The following is a 20,267-nucleotide window of genomic DNA, read 5'->3' as shown; positions in this document are numbered from 1 at the left end:
CACTCACTAATATTATATTAATGTAATTAATGTTTTGATATATTTAGAGATGTTTCTTTCTGTTAACTCTAGTTGACAATAGCTGTCATCGTCCTTAACAAATGAGCAAGATTTAAATTATTCAAAGTGAATATTAAAGCCTACAGTTGGTGGTTATAGTTTGGCAGAGTTTTGTGACATCAGGTCAGGTAAGGTTGTGATGCCCTAAAATGTTATTGATGTTTGAAGTATGCTAACTAGTTTTCCATTGCATCAGTTTTCCAAATATGAGTGATGTTCGACGTTTGGTTGTTGTGTATTTTCTTTTTGTTGGATAGAATCATTACTGTTGGACAGTCAAAGTCAAGAAACATTAAGACTAAATGACTTACACATACACAACTGCCTAAAGAATTTAATTATTATAAAGATCTTGCACTTAAGCTGCCTTGCAACCAAAAGACTAACACTTGGATGTAAAAAAAAATGTTATGCAGTAGCAAAGCAGAAAATAGACTTTAAAGCTGTAGCAATGCCTGGGGTTGTGGTCAGTCAGCCAGAATGTATCAGTGTAGATATCTGTTTTTGTGAAAAAAAAAAAAAAATTGTTCTATTCTGTGCATCAGACGGACAACTGAAAAGTGCAGCTGAAAAACAATTGTATGTTAATACAGTGTTAAACACGGCCATGGCCACTGGGATATGGGCAATTTGGAGAATTTTAAATATGAATTAAGTCTGTTCTAAAATTACAAATAATGTTAAAAGAATATATGTAATATATATATATATATATATATAAAGCAGGAAATGGAACTTCAAGACTGAAATCCAAAATGTAAGAATGAAGTACTAACAACCCATGATTTAATAGATGTCAAATGATTCAGTTATCCACACCACAGTTGGCCTTTGATTCCATATTTAACTCTTGCTGCATGAGCAAATAGGATAATATAAAAGGAGTCAAAGAGGATAGAGCAATGTGTGGACCTTAGGAGACCGCAGCTCGTGGTAAGTGTGTGTTTCATCTGCTCTGGAACTTTTCAAAGTAATCACTTATTGAGGAATATGTTGAAAATATGAAGTTATAACTATATTTATTGAACACATCTTGCCCAACTTTATCCAATAACTGAACTATGGATTATGTTTTAAACAGGATTGAGGAATATAAAAGACATTTCACGGAGAGAGGGTCAGGTATGAACCTCTTTTAACTGTCTTACATTTTGTATATAATTTGTGTGTAACATAACATTACATTTACTTGTGGGCTAATGCTAGATCTATTTGTTTGTTAATGTCTATTATTAATTTTAACTTAGTTATTTTAGTTTATCATGTGACTTGAAGTTATTAGTTTAAAAAAAGATGAATGAGAATACTCCAATTTGCAATTCTCTTACAGAAGAAACGTGTCACCATGAGCACCGACGCTGAGATGGCCGCTTACGGCAAAGCTGCCATTTATCTCCGTAAACCAGAGAAGGAGAGAATTGAGGCTCAAGCTTCGCCCTTTGACGCCAAGACTGCCTGCTATGTGGAAGATAAGGCGGAGTTATACTTGAAAGCGACAATACTCAAGAAGGATGGTGACAAAGTCACCGTCAAAGTCTTGACCACTGATGAGGTTGGTATCATAAAGTAAAAGTAATCTAGGAATGTTTTATGATCAGTTCTCATCGTGACAAATGTCTTGTTCCAGGAGAGGACAGTTAAAGAAGCACAGGTCACTCCAATGAACCCTCCCAAGTACGACAAAATTGAGGACATGGCCATGATGACCCATCTCAATGAAGCCTCTGTGCTGTATAACCTTAAAGAGCGTTATGCAGCATGGATGATCTACGTAAGACAATCTGCCTAATGAGAAAAGAGAAATGCTGAAAATGTCTACACTTGTAGGAATCGGAAAGTTAACTGTTTAATCTCTATGGTTACTTTCAGACGTACTCTGGGTTGTTCTGTGCCACTGTGAACCCCTACAAATGGCTCCCAGTGTACGATACTGAGGTTGTAAATGCCTATAGAGGCAAGAAGCGTGTGGAGGCTCCACCCCACATCTTTTCTGTCTCTGACAACGCTTATCAGTTTATGAATACTGGTAAGTTATAACAACTCTAATGTACAATCTATCATTTTATCAGGTTTCACTTGCAAAAAAACATCGTCAATTCCATTGTTTTTATTTCTAACAGATAGGGAGAACCAGTCTGTCTTGATCACGTAAGTTTCATATTTGTTGACTTTGTTTACAATGATTAAATACTTTGAAGAAATTCTTATAAGTCTATGTCTATCCCCAGTGGAGAATCTGGTGCTGGTAAGACTGTGAACACCAAGCGTGTCATCCAGTACTTTGCAACAATCTCAGTATCAGGCGGACAGAAGAGGGACGAGTCAAAGGTGGGAATATGTTATTGTATCAGTAAAATTCAGTGTTATTTAAATGTGATAACTTTCCATGGAAAAAAATATATAATAATAGTAATTAATTTCAATTCTCTATTTAAATTACAGGGGTCACTGGAGGATCAGATTATTGCAGCCAATCCCTTGCTGGAGTCCTATGGTAATGCCAAAACTGTGAGGAATGACAACTCTTCTCGTTTTGTAAGTATGGAGGGATTTCTATACATTGGATAAGTCTTGTTACAAATTCCCAATGTGCGGGAATTTTAAACATTCCTTTGTTCCAAACAGGGTAAATTCATCAGAATCCATTTCGGCAAAACTGGCAAACTGGCTAGTGCTGATATTGAGACATGTAAGTAACAATCCTCAGAGAGCATACAAATGTTTTTAATTAAGAGTTGGCCAGGCTGTGACGAATGAACAATGTTTGTAGATCTGCTGGAAAAGTCTAGAGTGACATTCCAGCTTCCTGCTGAAAGAGGCTATCACATCTTCTACCAGATGATGACCAACCACAAACCTGAGCTAGTCGGTAAAAAGATTGAGTATATGCACAATGTTTTTTCTTCTTATTTGCTTTTTATACATCACAATGCATCAAATTTGTAACAATTATTTGATCTCCAGAAATGTCACTCCTCACATCCAACCCCTACGACTTCCCTATGTGTAGCATGGGTCAAATCACCGTGGCTAGCATTGATGACAAAGAAGAGCTGGATGCCACTGATGTGAGTGAACTTCAATTCAACATATTGACATTAATTATGAGCAGTAAATGCAACATCAAAACTGCTCTTTTAAATTACATTTCTAAATTGATTATTGTGTGGACTACTCCTTTGAACATAGAACGCAATTGATATCCTGGGCTTCACTCATGATGAGAAGCTGAGCATCTACAAGATGACTGGTGCTATTCTTCACCATGGTAACATGAAATTCAAGCAGAAGCAACGTGAGGAGCAGGCTGAGCCTGATGGCACTGAGGGTGAGAATTTCATGTTAGCTCAAAGTGCATAGCTTAGAAACTACAGTAATAAAGTTCCTAATCACTAGGGTATCTGTCATGATGGACAATCACTGTCACATACTGTATGTATTAACTGTATATCTCTGAAATATTTTCAGATGCTGACAAGGTTGCTTACTTGCTGGGTCTGAACTCCGCTGACATGCTGAAGGCTCTTTGCTTCCCCAGAGTGAAGGTCGGAAATGAGTATGTCACCAAGGGACAGACTGTACCTCAGGTATTCAAGATATACTGTGTAAAAAAACACATCTTAACTTTAAGAAAAAGAAAACTGAGAAATGTAATCCCTCTTCGGTTTGTATCATCAGATGCCGCGTAAATTAGCTTTACTTTTATGTTTGTTTATTAACAAATAACATCAATTTAAATATGAAACTATTTTCATTGATTCTTTCATCTCATTTATCTCATTGGAAGTAGTTCAATAATACCAGGAATCCATCATTTTACAAAATAGCTGACTGACTCAAATCATATATTTTCTTTGTTTTTTCTTCAGGTGATGAACTCAGTGCCTGCCCTGGCCAAGTCTATCTATGAGAAGATGTTCTTGTGGATGGTCCTTCGTATCAACCAGCAGCTGGACACTAAAAAAGCAAGACAGTACTACATTGGTGTGCTGGATATTGCTGGCTTTGAAATCTTTGATGTAAGATTCATTTTCAAAAAATCAGCAGCTTAAACCTTTGATTTCCGAATAATTATTGTGGTGTGGAAGATATTACTGTATATTGATTATTTCTCACCTCACAGTTCAACACCCTGGAGCAGCTGTGCATTAACTTCACCAATGAGAAACTGCAACAGTTCTTCAACCACACCATGTTTGTACTGGAGCAAGAGGAGTACAAGAAGGAGGGTATTGTCTGGGAGTTCATTGACTTTGGCATGGACTTAGCTGCCTGTATTGAACTGATTGAAAAGGTAATGATTATTTTTTTTAATTAAATGTATTTGTTTTGTTGGTCTAAATTAAATAACGTGTAGCACTTAATGACATACCTCTTCCTGCTTTTTCCAAGCCCATGGGCATCTTCTCCATCCTTGAAGAGGAGTGCATGTTCCCCAAAGCCTCAGATCAATCCTTCAAGAACAAGCTGTATGACCAGCATCTTGGAAAGACCAAAGCATTTGAGAAACCAAAGCCAGCCAAAGGCAAGGCCGAGGCGCATTTCTCCATGATTCACTATGCTGGTACCGTGGACTACAATGTCACTGGCTGGCTGGACAAGAACAAGGATCCACTGAATGATTCAGTTGTCCAGCTGTACCAGAAGTCCCCAATTAAACTGCTGGCTTCTCTGTATCCTCCTGTTGTTGAGGGTATGCAATTGACTTTAGCAAACTAAAACATACTTTAACTTTATATTTTTATAAGAGCAGCATGTGTTCATGTAAATTGAATGTATTGTTCTAACAATTCATGTCTTCTTACACTCATCAATAGAGACTGGCGCTCCAAAGAAGGGAGGCAAGAAGAAGGGTGGTTCCATGCAGACTGTGTCTTCACAGTTTAGGGTAAGGTTAACATTGTACATTCTAGTATCAAATCATATCTCAGGTTAAACCAAAACTCACAATTGTTGCATTTTTGACACAAGTTACTATTTTGGATCTACAGGAGAACTTGGGCAAGCTGATGACTAATCTGAGGAGCACCCATCCTCACTTTGTGCGCTGCCTGATTCCCAATGAGTCAAAGACTCCAGGTACGTAGACAACATAAAATGTTACATATAGGTGAGAGTGGTTGGTATGTTTTATTTTACTTTGTGCTGATCCAACAAGGAGACTTACTAATTATTCAAAGATGCAATTAAGAAATGTAATTTGTATAGGATTGATGGAGAACTTCCTGGTTATCCACCAGCTCAGGTGTAATGGTGTGCTGGAGGGTATCAGAATCTGCAGAAAAGGATTCCCAAGCAGAATCCTCTATGCTGACTTCAAGCAGAGGTAACAAGTGTAACTTTTAACAGACGTTTGATGTAGAGTACTAAAAGAAAATACTCTCACTGACCATTAACTATCATTAACAGGTACAAGGTGCTGAATGCCAGTGTCATCCCTGAGGGCCAGTTCATTGATAACAAGAAGGCTTCAGAGAAGCTGCTTGGGTCTATTGATGTTCCTGTTGATGAGTACAGATTCGGACACACCAAGGTAAGAACCTTGCTTCCCTTATGTTACTTACGTGAGTTGGTATGGAAGCCCTTGAATGATGTAGGGCACGTGAAAATCTGTATCTTTGTTTGTTTTAAAGGGTGTTTAGTATTCACTATGTACTTCATCCTATATTAATTGTATCTTATTTCATCATTCAGGTGTTCTTCAAGGCTGGTCTGCTGGGTCTCCTTGAGGAGATGAGAGATGAAAAGCTATCAGTTCTGGTCACAATGACTCAGGCTCTGGCTCGTGGTTATGTCATGAGAAAGGAATTTGTGAAGATGATGGAGAGGAGGCATGTTAAAAGCAATCTATTCTGAATAATGGTACGGAAATGACAAACAACACCATAACAGCAACTTCTTCTCCACAGGGAAGCCATCTATACAATCCAGTACAACATCCGCTCATTCATGAATGTGAAACACTGGCCATGGATGAAGATCTACTACAAGATCAAGCCTCTGCTGCAATCTGCTGAAACTGAAAAGGAGCTTGCTAACATGAAGGAGAACTATGAAAAAATGAAAATAGACCTGGCTACTGCCTTAGCCAAGAAGAAGGAACTGGAGGAGAAGATGGTGTCCATCTTGCAGGAGAAGAATGATTTGCAGCTGCAAGTAGCATCTGTAAGTAGACATCAACCGACTCTTTTACTTTTTTCAAGTTTTTCAGAATTGATTGTTAACCTCTATTATGAAATTAATTAGGAAGGAGAGAATCTGTCAGATGCCGAGGAGAGATGTGAAGGACTTATCAAGAGTAAGATTCAGATGGAGGCCAAACTCAAAGAGACAACTGAGAGACTGGAGGATGAAGAAGAAATCAATGCAGAGCTCACTGCCAAGAAGAGAAAGCTGGAGGATGAATGCTCTGAGCTCAAGAAGGATATTGATGACCTGGAGCTTACCTTGGCTAAAGTGGAAAAGGAGAAACATGCCACTGAGAACAAGGTTTGAAAATATGAATATTAAATAGCAGGTCAAGTAACATTAGAGTATTACTATTTAACATCTTTCTGAAAAACATAGGTGAAGAACCTGACCGAAGAGATGGCCTCTCAGGATGAGAGCCTTGCTAAGCTGACTAAAGAAAAGAAAGCCCTTCAGGAGTCTCATCAGCAGACTCTTGATGACCTTCAGGCAGAGGAAGACAAAGTCAACACTCTGACCAAAGCAAAGACAAAGCTTGAACAGCAAGTGGATGATGTAAGTTTACAAATTCAATTTTGAGTGGCAAAGCAAAATTGAACATGAGCATAACTTATAACTTACATGAATGTTCAGCTTGAGGGTTCTCTGGAGCAAGAAAAGAAGCTGCGTATGGACCTTGAGAGATCCAAGAGGAAGCTTGAGGGGGATCTGAAACTGGCCCAGGAAAGCATCATGGATCTTGAGAATGACAAGCAGCAGTCTGACGAGAAAATTAAAAAGTAACTTTGTGTGTGAATTTGAACAAAAACCTGTCTTTTGAATGAGGTGTTCCACTGCTTGAACTCTTACCATGAACTCTATCTATTAATCTCACAGGAAGGACTTTGAAATCAGTCAATACCTTAGCAAGATTGAAGATGAGCAGTCAATGGGTGCTCAGCTTCAGAAGAAGATCAAGGAGCTTCAGGTAAAATATTGTCTGACAAAAAACATACTGTATACCTCATCTATTTTGTCTTTATGAAGCAAAAGTTCACTGAAAGACTACACACATATATTCAACAGGCCCGTATTGAGGAACTGGAGGAAGAGATTGAGGCTGAGCGTGCTGCTCGTGCCAAGGTTGAGAAGCAGAGAGCTGACCTCTCCAGGGAACTTGAAGAGATCAGTGAGAGGCTTGAGGAGGCCGGTGGTGCCACTGCTGCTCAGATTGAGATGAACAAGAAGCGTGAAGCTGAATTCCAGAAGCTCCGTCGTGACCTTGAGGAGTCCACTCTGCAGCACGAAGCCACTGCTGCTGCTCTTCGCAAGAAGCAGGCTGACAGCGTTGCTGAGCTGGGAGAACAGATCGACAACCTCCAGCGTGTCAAGCAGAAGCTTGAGAAGGAAAAGAGTGAATACAAGATGGAGATTGATGACCTCTCCAGCAACATGGAGGCTGTTGCAAAAGCAAAGGTATATCACATTAATGTTTATTTTAATATCCCAATTTCTTTTTTTTAAAGTACTGAAAAGGGTAATTAATTTTCTGAATAAAAATTAATTCATGATCTGATATCTGTTTTCCTCTTTAGGGAAATCTTGAAAAGCTATGCCGTACTCTTGAGGACCAACTTAGCGAACTGAAGACCAAAAATGATGAAAATGTACGTCAAATGAATGACATTAGTGGACAGAAAGCACGTCTCCTGACAGAAAATGGTATGTATAAGTAATCTGTCTATACATTTTTGTGTATTTAAGCAAAATAACACAATTATGTATCATGACATGTTTTCACAATAGGGGAGTTCAGCCGTCAAATTGAAGAGAAAGAAGCTCTTGTGTCCCAGCTGACCAGAGGCAAACAGGCTTTCACACAGCAGATTGAAGAGCTGAAGAGACAGATTGAAGAGGAGGTTAAGGTAAGAAAAGGTTAAGTGTGTACAAATCAAATTCATGTGTGATATTTAGAAACAATGCAAACTAAAAATTATTTCTTGCACCAGGCCAAGAATGCTCTTGCCCATGGACTCCAATCAGCCCGCCATGACTGTGACCTGCTGAGGGAGCAGTTTGAGGAGGAGCAGGAGGCCAAAGCTGAGCTGCAGCGTGGAATGTCAAAGGCCAACAGTGAGGTAGCTCAGTGGAGATCTAAGTATGAAACTGATGCTATCCAGCGCACTGAGGAGCTTGAGGAGTCCAAGTGAGTACAATTAAAACAATTTAATGGCTAGAACGATTGTAATGATGATCTTGTTTCTAAAAAATATATAACTATTTGTTGTTAATTCATGCAAAATATCTGTAAGTACATTTATGTACTAGTTTTTCACAAAGAGATCAAATGCACCTTTTCATACAGGAAAAAGCTTGCCCAGCGCCTTCAGGAGGCTGAGGAGCAGATTGAGGCGACAAATTCCAAGTGTGCTTCTCTGGAGAAAACCAAACAGAGGCTCCAAAGTGAGGTGGAAGACCTCATGATTGATGTGGAGAGGGCTAATGCTCTGGCTGCCAACCTAGACAAGAAGCAGAGGAACTTTGACAAGGTACCGACACTCACTTTGTTTGTCCAGGCCATATCAACAATACAATATACATGTTTATCTTCACAATACCTTTTTTATATTACCATTTATTACATTACCAACTGATCTGTATCAATGGTGTTATTCAGGTCTTGGCAGAGTGGAAACAGAAGTATGAGGAGGGTCAGGCAGAGCTTGAGGGAGCTCTGAAGGAGGCTCGCTCTCTTGGCACTGAGCTGTTCAAGATGAAGAACTCCTATGAAGAATCTCTGGATCATCTGGAGACCATGAAGCGTGAAAACAAGAACCTGCAGCGTGAGTGTTGCTACATTATATTCTATTCAACACATATATGTGTTAAAATGAAGCATCCATATTTCACATGTAAATGCTTAACAACATAAGACACATGCACCTTTCTACAGAGGAGATCTCAGATCTGACCGAACAGATTGGCGAGACTGGCAAGAGCATCCATGAGCTGGAGAAGTCCAAAAAGCAAGTGGAGACCGAGAAGTCTGAAATCCAGACAGCTCTTGAAGAGGCTGAGGTACATTTAAGAGGAGATCTTAAATAATCATTCGAAATCATTGACAAATAAATTATAAACGCTGTGAAGCTGAGCTGAATCTTTCATTCTTTCTTATCATTAGGGAACTCTGGAACACGAAGAGTCTAAGATCCTTCGTGTCCAGCTGGAGCTCAACCAGATTAAGGGTGAGGTAGACAGAAAGTTGGCAGAAAAAGATGAGGAGATGGAGCAGATCAAGAGGAATAGCCAGAGGGTGATTGACTCAATGCAGAGCACACTGGATTCTGAGGTCAGAAGCAGGAACGATGCCCTGAGGATCAAAAAGAAGATGGAGGGAGACCTGAATGAGATGGAGATCCAGCTTAGCCACGCCAATCGCCAGGCTTCTGAGTCCCAGAAGCAGCTTAGGAATGTCCAGGCACAGCTGAAGGTATTGTAAGACACAGAGTTGTTACACGCTGGTCAGTATAACTAAATATAGCATTCATTTCGATATGTTTTCCCTAGGATGCACAACTGCACCTTGATGATGCTGTCAGAGCACAGGAGGATTTCAAAGAACAAGCTGCTATGGTGGATCGTAGGAATGGTCTCATGGTAGCTGAAATTGAGGAACTTAGAGCTGCTCTGGAACAGACAGAGAGAAGCCGCAAAATCGCTGAGCAGGAGCTGGTGGACGCCAGTGAGCGCGTTGGACTTCTGCACTCCCAGGTGAACACTTTTTCAACATTTCTCCACTAATTTACATATCTAAATATGTTTCAGGGAAGTGATAACTTATTTCTTATCTTTTAGAACACAAGTCTTATTAATACCAAGAAGAAGCTTGAGTCTGACCTGGTCCAGGTCCAGGGTGAAGTTGATGACACTGTTCAGGAAGCAAGGAATGCAGAGGAGAAGGCCAAGAAGGCCATCACTGATGTAGGTTTACATTCCACATGTTCTTAATTTTAGTTTCAAAAAGAAAGAGGGGTGCTTTTTCCAAACATTTCTAATTGACATTATTTCCTCTAGGCTGCTATGATGGCTGAGGAGCTGAAGAAGGAGCAAGATACTAGCTCTCACTTGGAAAGGATGAAGAAGAACCTGGAGGTCACTGTTAAGGACCTGCAGCACCGTCTGGATGAGGCTGAGAACCTGGCCATGAAGGGTGGCAAGAAGCAGCTCCAGAAACTAGAGTCTAGAGTAAGAATATAATGTTAAGAGTTTGTACAGCTGAAAAATTATTGGTACTTTATTTCTTACTGTGTTCTGTAGGTGCGTGAGCTGGAGGCAGAGATTGAGGCTGAGCAGAGACGTGGAGGAGACGCCATTAAGGGTGTCCGCAAATATGAGAGGAGGGTGAAGGAGCTTACCTACCAGGTAGAACCACATGAAGATTTAAGATGTAAAAAACTACTACATGTATTATTGAAAACATTTAACCATGCAACTTTATTTTTTTATAACAGACTGAAGAGGACAAGAAAAACGTTACCAGGCTGCAGGATCTAGTTGACAAGTTGCAGCTTAAAGTTAAGGCCTACAAGAGGCAGTCTGAGGATGCGGTAAGTGAAAACATATACATTTTTGACACTACAAACTTGGTGCTGTGTCAGATTTAACATTCACAAAGAATACCTTGTGTCTTCTGGATATTCAAAAAAGTCAATCTCTTTCTTACTCCAGGAGGAGCAGGCCAATACTCATCTCTCCAAGTGCAGGAAAATTCAGCATGAGCTGGAGGAAGCTGAGGAGCGTGCTGACATTGCAGAGTCCCAGGTCAACAAACTGAGAGCAAAGACCCGTGACTCTGGCAAGGTAAATATGCAATTGTGTTTTGGCAAAGACAAATCAATTTTAAATTAAAATGTACTCAACATGTTTTTGACCGAAAGTTATTGTCAGTTTAAGTTGATCGAAATGTACCTAATGAAACCCTTTGTTATTTGTGTGCTCTTAGGGAAAGGAGGCGGCTGAGTAAACCACTCCAGCTAATGGGCTGTTTCTAATCATATAATATGATGTGAAATGAATGATACCGCAATAAAATCATTTGATCTTAAATTGCTATTTGTGTCATTTTGATCCCATTGTGGGTAACACTTTATAATAATATTTATGTATAAGTCATTCATAAGTCATATAGAAGTCATCAGATAATGATGCACACATAATTTACAAAACAGTAATATATATTCGTAGATGATTAATAAGTGCTATGTTAATATATATCACAATTGTGTTTTAAGTCATCAATAAAGCTTTTAGTTATTCATCAGATGCTCATTAACACATTGTTAAATTGGTAATAAGTAATTTAGAAACCTTTTTGCATCCCCCTAATCTCAAGTGTAAACCATTCATCAGGTACAAATATGTAGTAGGGCTGTCCTCAACAAAAAAAATTCAAAGTTGAATCAGGTTGGTCGAATCTTGCCTACATTCAACTATTCGTCAAATCAAGTTTTATTTCCTGCTTATTGATCCTTATTCTCCTTATTCTTATGCCAAATGTTATTCCTAAACCACACAAAGGGGCCAAATGACCTGATTATAGATTGTCTAGAAGAGTTGGCATAATAATAAATCTCTACCTTAGTCATTGACTCACACTAAAGAGATGACTAAAAGCTTGAGTTGGTTTAAAATTGTACAAACATTATAATGGCTGATATTACAAATTTACGATATATATATATGTTAAAATATCACTTATTTATCATCTAAAAATATATATTACTGTTTTGTAAATCATTAGTTCATCATTATCTAATGAATTACTGTATATGACTTGTGAATCACTTGTAAATTACCATTATTATAAAGTGTTACCATCACTTATAAATGAACATTATTATAAAGTGTTAAAGTGTTACCAATGCATGTTACTTAGAGTTCTGTTGAATATCAACTCATTCACTGTTAAAATGCAACTGCATATCTACTGATAGTCCACTGTTTACATTCTACAAGCTATCAAAATAAAGTGTTACTGTTTGGGTTAGTTAAAATCAGTGTGGCCGTCAGCTCCTTAGTAACAGCAATAAAATCAGCAGTCATGCAGACAGTAAGGATAGTGTATCTGATAGACAACTCTTGATGACTGATACAATTAAACTGCTGAATGCTTGGTTGTCTGGAACGCCTGCGTCAGTGTCTCCCTAAGTGCTGCTGTATGAGGGCTAAACATCTTGAAACAGGGGGTGGGAACACGGAGGAGGGTAAAAAGGATTCATTAGAAATCAGCATCCAGCCGTTGTCTGTCTTCATGACTGATCTGGGTTAAACAGCAGGCATATGCGGGCATTATATAAATACATACTTATATGCGCTCACAAAACCATCCACTTCTTTCGTATACCCCAATGTGAGCAAACTAAAAACAAAAATAACTGACTTAGGGTGAATTCACACAGTGAAAGTCCGCTAGTTCACTTGCTTTGGTTCAGACCAAATAGAGTTTCGATTTTTTTTATTTCTTGTGGTCCACTTTCATATTGCCCCTTTTGTAAGTGAACCAGCATTAAGAAGTAAAACCACACGTGATCTGAGGTCATTCATTCATTGGACAGACATTTTGGGGTGGAGAGAAGCAGGAAGCACGAAGTGAAAACTGCGAAATGTATAACTGAAACGATATGGGGTTAAAAATAATAAATAAATAGGCCTACATCTAGCCTATGAATAAAATAAAATAAACATAACATTATTGTTGTTTCATATGGTTATAATGTGTAGACCTGTGTCAATGTGTGGCTTGTAGCCTACGATGTGAAACAATATTTACTGTATTTTTGCTGCTGGACGCGAGGAATAGGCTCTGGCTGATACACAGCTGATTTTGCTGGGAAGCAAAATAAAAACACGCACTTCATACAAAGCGCAGCGTGAACCTGTTGTCACTGTGCGGGAGACGCTCCCCTCTCCTTCATCTGATCGCTGAATACATCAGCATGTTTACGCGTCCTGTCTATCAAATGTAATATATTCGCTCGGGGCTCCAGGCAAACCACAACTAATCTTCCTAACAATGGCAACAACAACACTTTCCCATAATGTGAAGCTGACGGCGATTTATTAAAAAAGAAAAGGCACAGTGCTTCCTGCAATTGGGTTGGATCGAGTCCGGACAAATTCACACCACAAAACGAACTGCAGCAGAGTGCGTATGGAAGCGCATCGAGACCACCTCTTCAGCTGGGTCTCGGAGCGTTTGTTTGGTCCGCCCCCGAGTGCGATTGCTGTATTCTCACATGTCTGAAAGATGCGCACCGAAGGCGGACGAGCATCTGAGTTCGTTTCAACCGAACTAAACACGGCATGTGTGAATACACCCTTAATATATATTGTCCCCCAACCTCACACTGTGGCTGCTGTGATTCACAGAAAGCACTGCAGAGCTGGGTCAGGTTGTCCCCAGACTGGAACCGGGGTGGGTGAGGGCCATTAGCCAGTAACTAGGTCCACTCCAGAGGTTCTGGATGGGAGAGGGTAGAGCAGGCAACTACAGTGTAATGAAACACCTCCACCCAGAACTGACACACAGAGAATGAAGGACCAAAACAAATTTGTAGCATTGCAGTACATACACAGCAATGGATAAACACCTAGATAGATGACCTGATTGAATTTCACCTGACATAAACACACACAAATGAATATCAATTACAGTATTGTATAAATTCAAATTAAATCATTCATCTCTACATTAACTAATTGAAAATGCTCTTAATGACAAAAAATGCAAAGGAATTTGGTGGAAATGTTGTCAGTAGTTTGTAGAATAAAACCAAAATGTTCTCTCTCTCTTTCTCTCTGTATCTCTCTCTCTGTATAGGGGAGAACGGGGGAATCTGAGGCATCGGGTAATGTGAGCCACCCCCTTGATTACAGTCCGCGGTGTGTGCGTGTGTGCGCGACCGCTTCCTAGGGGACTGTTCATGTGTGCCAGGAAGCCGACGTTATGTTGATGTCTGATCACACACACCTCTGAAAACTGCAGACGTTTGTGTCCTCGCGTTCTGATCCTGGGTCAGCCACAACGATAGAGTGACTGTAGGACAGAGCCGGTGGGATGTACGGGGCGGATCATTCTGCACATGCGTTTAATGCGTTAAAAAAATTAACGCCGATAATTCCAGAAATTAATCACCCTGCGTTAACGCGATAATTTTGACAGCCCTAATTTTAATGTCATACACATCGTAGAAAAGCCATCATGCCAAGGAAATACACCAGGAAGACGACCTGGGGCAACCACAAGGAAAGAGCACCTTCTCATCTTTCCCTGTAACCGTCAGGGCTGGAATGTAGAGTAGGCCTAGTTGTAGAGTATGACAGGCTGATGTTATAATCCAGTTGGGTCTTCTCCTGTGTTCTGAGTCCCAGGCTGTTCTCGCTGGTTCTGATTTTCCTATGCTTTGACCCCCAGACACAAGCTGGCTCTAAGGGTCCTGTGTTCTGACCCCCAGACTGTGTTCTAATCTAACTGGTTCTATCTTTCATTTGAATCTTATTAAAACCTTTTGAGTTATAATATGTTGTATTTGATTTTGTTCAGAGTTACTTTCAAGTGTTTAGAAAATTTGCTTTGCTTAATTGACCAAACCCCATCATTCTTTTACTAGTCCGACATTAGTTCTGGAATGTGTGGCTAGCTTTCAGGATTCTAACTGTTACAATATGTGTTTACCCTACAGCTGGGGTAAAGTGAGCCACATGACAACTTTTTTTAAAACAATCATATTTTCACTGCCCTTTGTCTTGAAAAAATGATGCTAATGCACATTTCTAGGAAACATCCTGAATTAATGGGAAATGTGTAAATTTGAGTGATAAATCATTTTAGCTCGCTTAGAGGGGAGCAAATGTAGCCTGGCATTCCCAGACCTGCCACTAGGCGCTGGCAAATTAAATTTGCTGCGCCTGTTGTTCTGGACACTCTCCATTGAAGCTTTTTCAAAAAGACCAGAAATCCGAGCTCACGTTTCAATTGGTTCTGTCTAATATGGGCACGCCAGAGCCCTTTGTATGGTGCTCTGCTCTGGTAGTAGTTTAATTTAACAGTTTAACAGCTGTTCGCTAAATGAATGGGGCTTACGTCACCTTGTGCATCGCTCTGATTGGTTGTAGTGCTATCCAACTGCGTGCAGTGGCATTCGAAATGCACGAGTAGGAGCCGCCCCTTGAGTTGGAAATTACTATTGATCGTGGCCAGACCCTCTATCGTTCAAGATATCAGGGTCTGGATTTCCAGGCTAGAGCAAATGTAAAAGTGGCTCTGATTACCCCGTTCTCCCCTATATACCCACTCTATAAAAAGCTTCAACCATCAAATATCATTAAAAAGGGGGCACCCTTAGCTCAGTTGGTAGGGCGTTCCCCCCCATGGGCCTCAGCCAGCAGCGGACCCGGGTTCGATTCCAGCCCGTGGTCGTTCTCTGCATGTCACTCCCCTCTCTGCCCCATTTCAACTCTGTCTCTACACTATCAATAAAGCATAAAAAATGCCAAAAAAATATCTTAAAATAAAAAAATACATAATTAAAAAACACCTATCTCTTTCAAAGTCAAAATCATTATCATGTCTTTACTATCCTGTTGGCACCCGGCTCTGTACTTCTTTGTTTCAGAGCCATAGAGAGGCTATTATAAAGCTGTATTGAGAAACAAACCCAGGAATCTACTGTATTAGCTACAATTGCACCTCAGACAGGGACTCTGACCATGCAAATACTGTAATAGATTATTATTCAAAGGCCTTTGCACACTCACTGAAAAGTTCCCCAACTGGAAAATAGCAAGCCAGATAACTGAGCGCTGCAGTTGATCTATCTGAACCAACCCTGTCACGACAGGTGAGGGAAATGATAATGGTGGCTGGATCACAAGACACATAATAGAAGTAGACCGTCAGTCAGTACATCCTTCTGAGCGACTAAGCTTATGGGCAATGTTTCCATACCATTTGCTGTTTCCCGTAAGCTTGAGTGGATCTCCACCACCTCCCACTCTCTTGTTTTTTTCTGGTTGTGCAAGCAGGATGTGTGAGATGGGACTGTCATATGAGCCTGGTGTTGAGTTAGCGGGTAGAGTGGTGTCTCATCTTAGGCTGTGAGTGTGTGAGCGACAAGGAAAAGAGAAACATGTGAAAATGTGAAATTATAAATGAGTTACAGTGTCAGGGCCGGTTGGAAAGTTTTTTTTTATAAATGCATACATGCTTCCATTGCAAAGGGGACAGTTTATTGGTATCGAATCGTAAGAGACAGTCTAAAGGTGTCTTTAGACAGGGAGAAGCACATTTGCCCCAACAATATTCAACCCTTAGACCAATGTTGTTTATCTTGTCTCTGAGAGTTTACCATCATTAGATTTGATTAAAGAAAATTAAAGAGAAAGAAGATATCAGTATCAACTGAGGAGGGATCCCTCTTTCAGGATGAAAAGACACACAAAATGATGCTGTTGGTACAGGGTAAAGTAGTGAGAGATCAAATACTCGATCAGTAGTTTTCAATAAAGCCTTAATCCTGCCACGTTGTTAAGAGTTTAGTTCCAGTGATTTGGCAATGATACAGACGCTCATCAATCAACTGAAATAAATAGACCAAATGAACTGCAGTAGTTTTATTTGATCACTTCATCTAAAGCCGACAAAAAAAAATAGGCTTTTGAATGAACTGGACCTGACCCAGAGAGGGCACGCTTAAATCAGAGTCATAACAATTATCAGCGGTTCATCTCCACGAAGGACAGTGTTCCCCAGCATGGTCACTGCAGTCCTGTTCACTTGTCCGGACTCTTTGATTGAAAGCTATCTAAATGGACTAAATTGACTGTGCAGGAGCCAGCCCCAACAATGGACACTGTCTGTGTACACCATCCTGTATCATTCATTTCAAATTCAGGCTCAACCCACGTGGCAAGAGGTAAACAAAACTGGGCTCATAAGAGAGCCTTTTTATAAGAACAGGATGCTGCATGATGACTGATCGTGTGATGTGTAGATCTGTTGATCAGGCCATTGTCGGCACTCCTGATGTTCAAGAAGAAGAACTTTACTTTGGCACCTCTCCAGCTACCAGTTCAAACTATGTAGTGCCAATACCCATAGGCTACTGTCCGCTATTAAGTATGGTAGAAAAAAAGATTTAGGATAACCCAATTATTGTGGTCGGATTCAGTATGCTTAAAAATACCCGGGTGTCAACTACATCTGGCCGAGATTATTAGTGTTGAAATCCACAAGCGACGTCACATCAACGGAGCCTCTGTATGAAAACAACCGAGATCAAGGCACAATGTTATGATGAAATAAATAAGTAAAAGTATGTCCCAATTGTATACCTACTGCATGACAACTCGATTATGTTTATGGTCAGATGAAGTAGTATGTAGAATAAAAAAAAGAAAGCAATTTGGAACGTGGCCAATACTTAAATTGTGCGGCGGAGACTTGAGTGTGAATCCCACAAAACCACACGCCTTGCACAAATACCCCAAACCAAACAGCGATGTTCCATTTTTCCATGTGTGAAACAAAGCTTACGTTATGTCATCCACCCCCTGTGTATCTTCAGACTCGCTTCAGTGAAACAATCATCATTTGTCATCCCACACTCAAGAGCAGCCATCCCAAATGACATTCCCTTTCAAGTGGATGCCTAATGAAGACAAAAACTATTTTCTTTTTCGGAGGGAGGAGAACAGCCTCCTGTCTGCAAGGAATTACGCCCATGTGTTGGTGAGTGTGTGAAAGAAGCGGGGAGGTGACGCAGGGATGATACACACAGCTCAAAAGCAGAGGGGGCATATAGTTGTAGTGAGGAGAATGAAAAGTGACTGGAGCTCAGCCCAATGGCAGCTTAATGACGTGCGGTCAGTTGACTCCGTCTCAATTAATCAGACTGCTCTTTCCCGCTCGCCTCCTTTTTTTTCTCCCTCTCCATCTCCCCTTGGCTCTGATTCCTCCCTTTGTCTCCGGCCCCTGAGCAAGGAGAGGGCGCTTTGTTCTCCCTCACTGTCCGGCTCTTTTATTTTTTCCTTCTCTGTCTCTGTCTGTGCTTCTCAATTTCTCCGCCATCTCCTTCACCCTCTCCCTTCTTTTTCTCATGCCGTTACTGGCAGCTCCCTCGAACGGACAGTTTTCATTTCTCCTTCGTCTCTAAATTAGCGAGAGACTGAAAGAATGAGGCCATTTTACTATCACCCCCTCTATCAACCGTGTTGTAGCCTGTCTAAGGCTCGAAAGGAACAAAGTCTTCCAACTGCCAGTGAATTTGTTTTTCAAGAAAAATGCGTGCCCACGTTGGCACGTTGTTGAGTCTAAAAAAAAGACTAATTTGTGTAGATGGGGAAATGCATCCTAGGCATGTTCACTCCTGGAACTAAGAGGAGTACAAGAGGGTGAAGTACTGTGCCTCTGAGTGTGTGTGTGTGTGTGTGTGTGTGTGTGTGTGTGTGTGTGTGTGTGTGTGTGTGTGTGTGTGTGTGTGTGTGTGAGAGAGAGCTTAGCTCTCCCATGTCAGTTGCTATCTGCTTCCCTGGAGGTCCCAGGGGGTCCTGTTGACTTCCCAGGGTGGTCCTGACTGGGCTGACATTTGGAGGACTGGTCTGTGAAGGCCTGTAGGGCTGTTGTGTGCAACAGCAGTCACAGCTACTGTCCGTCTCTGCCTTGCTCCTCTCTCACACTCTTTTTTTAGTCCTTTGTCTCTCGAGATTTAGTCCCTGGTTGTCACACCTTTCTCTCCCTGCCACTTTCTTTATGTTTTTTTGCCTTTCTATACACTGATCTATGCACAGATTTGGTTTCAACATTAAGGGGGGCACATTATAGAGTGGGATGTGGGGGTGATCCCCCAGGCATTTTTGACACTGCATTTCCTACATCTTGGTAAAATGTTATGCACTGATTTGTGCCTTTCCAAATCAATAGGGTGGAAATGTATTATTTTTTGTAATAGCAACATTCATGTATCCAGTGACACAAATATAATAGAATATTATGCAATAAGGCTAAGAGTTCTGTATTGGTTTCAAATGTGTTTCTCCTGAATTGTTCTGTATTGTTAGTTAGCTAAACTGCAACTTAAGGCAAAAGTGTGGAACTAAATAACGATAAGAAAATATAAGAAAGAAGATAAGAAAGTGAAGTGCATCGGGAGGGAGGGAGGGAGAGTCACCACGGTGGAACATGAAGACCAATATGCATCCGGCTCATACGTGACTGATCGTGTTCCGGCACTGGACAACCTCTAAAACATTGATGTAATACTGTATACTATGCCCATGTAAACTGTTGCTCTCCAAGCGGATATAAAAAAGAAAACAAGAAAAACAATTCAACAAAAAAAGTGGAAAAAGGCTATCTCTTTCTCTATCTGTCCATCCACTGTTTTCATTTGTATCACACAAATACAACTCTGCCTCTCTCCCTAACACAAATTTTTCCCATTATTTCCATTGGTGGGGTCAATGTGCTGGGCAATCTACCACGAGAAGCCCGGCTGTCACAGCTCTTACATGTTGGGAGGCGGGGGCAGGCCTCTTCAGCAAGCAGGCTGACACCCCCTTAAGGCCCCACTGTGCAGTAGTAACCACAGGTCAACTGCTCCAGGAGGACTTATAATGTATAGCCATGATATGGGTTGACAGCTATGTAGAAGGACCATCAATGTAGTTTTCATCTGTGTTGTGCTAATTTGAAATGTGTTTTTTTATTTATTTTTTTACTAAAGAAACTAAAGCTGCTCCATCCATCATCCCAACCTTCTCTTTTGGTTTCATACATAAATATTGTCTGTATCATACGCAGTACATTTTATGTTTAGAGTGAGAGCCCCTTCAATCCAAATCTCAACCACTTCTTATGCCACATTGTGAGTTTTAGGGCAGAGGTCTACCCTTATTTTAAGATAGGTAAACATGTTGGAGTAGCAGCATTCCTTGTTTATGTACATTTCTCGTAGTGTGTTTGAGGCATTGCAATGGATTGG

The 20,267-nt window shown here is 40.5% G+C and overlaps 1 protein-coding gene across 2 annotated transcripts; it reads left to right on the top strand.

The window, feature by feature from the left end:
- Positions 1–977: 977 nt before the first annotated feature.
- On the top strand, positions 978–11,334 carry LOC307262354 (myosin heavy chain, fast skeletal muscle-like). Of its 2 annotated transcripts, XM_080043204.1 has the most exons (41): positions 978–993; positions 1,142–1,182; positions 1,391–1,612; positions 1,688–1,831; positions 1,930–2,086; positions 2,181–2,208; positions 2,289–2,388; positions 2,503–2,595; positions 2,686–2,749; positions 2,831–2,929; positions 3,025–3,128; positions 3,250–3,388; positions 3,529–3,647; positions 3,930–4,079; positions 4,184–4,354; positions 4,453–4,753; positions 4,878–4,948; positions 5,052–5,139; positions 5,269–5,386; positions 5,470–5,593; positions 5,755–5,891; positions 5,970–6,225; positions 6,307–6,549; positions 6,628–6,804; positions 6,883–7,028; positions 7,126–7,216; positions 7,315–7,704; positions 7,824–7,950; positions 8,035–8,153; positions 8,238–8,434; positions 8,594–8,777; positions 8,906–9,071; positions 9,182–9,306; positions 9,410–9,718; positions 9,796–9,999; positions 10,084–10,209; positions 10,303–10,473; positions 10,546–10,650; positions 10,740–10,835; positions 10,957–11,088; positions 11,231–11,334. In XM_080043204.1, the coding sequence occupies exons 3-41, from the start codon at positions 1,406–1,408 to the stop codon at positions 11,249–11,251; spliced, it is 5,799 nt and encodes a 1,932-aa protein (XP_079899330.1). In that variant the 5' UTR covers positions 978–993; positions 1,142–1,182; positions 1,391–1,405; the 3' UTR covers positions 11,252–11,334. The 2 variants fall into 2 exon arrangements, with proteins under 2 accessions (XP_079899330.1, XP_079899329.1); XM_080043203.1 differs by having other exon boundaries at positions 2,289–2,595.
- Positions 11,335–20,267: the final 8,933 nt, after the last annotated feature.

This window comes from Ammodytes marinus, assembly GCF_949987685.1.
Source record: "Ammodytes marinus genome assembly, chromosome: 16".
Lineage (NCBI taxonomy): Eukaryota > Metazoa > Chordata > Actinopteri > Uranoscopiformes > Ammodytidae > Ammodytes > Ammodytes marinus.
This window is presented reverse-complemented; position numbering and strand designations above follow the sequence as displayed.

Coding starts and splice junctions, on each gene's coding strand:
- LOC307262354 (XM_080043203.1), top strand. CDS start 1,406: ATGAGCACCGACGCTGAGATGGCCGCTTACGGCAAAGCTGCCATTTAT. Junction 6,550..6,627: donor AACATGCCACTGAGAACAAG/GTTTGAAAATAT, acceptor TGAAAAACATAG/GTGAAGAACCTGACCGAAGA. Junction 7,951..8,034: donor ACGTCTCCTGACAGAAAATG/GTATGTATAAGT, acceptor TTTTCACAATAG/GGGAGTTCAGCCGTCAAATT.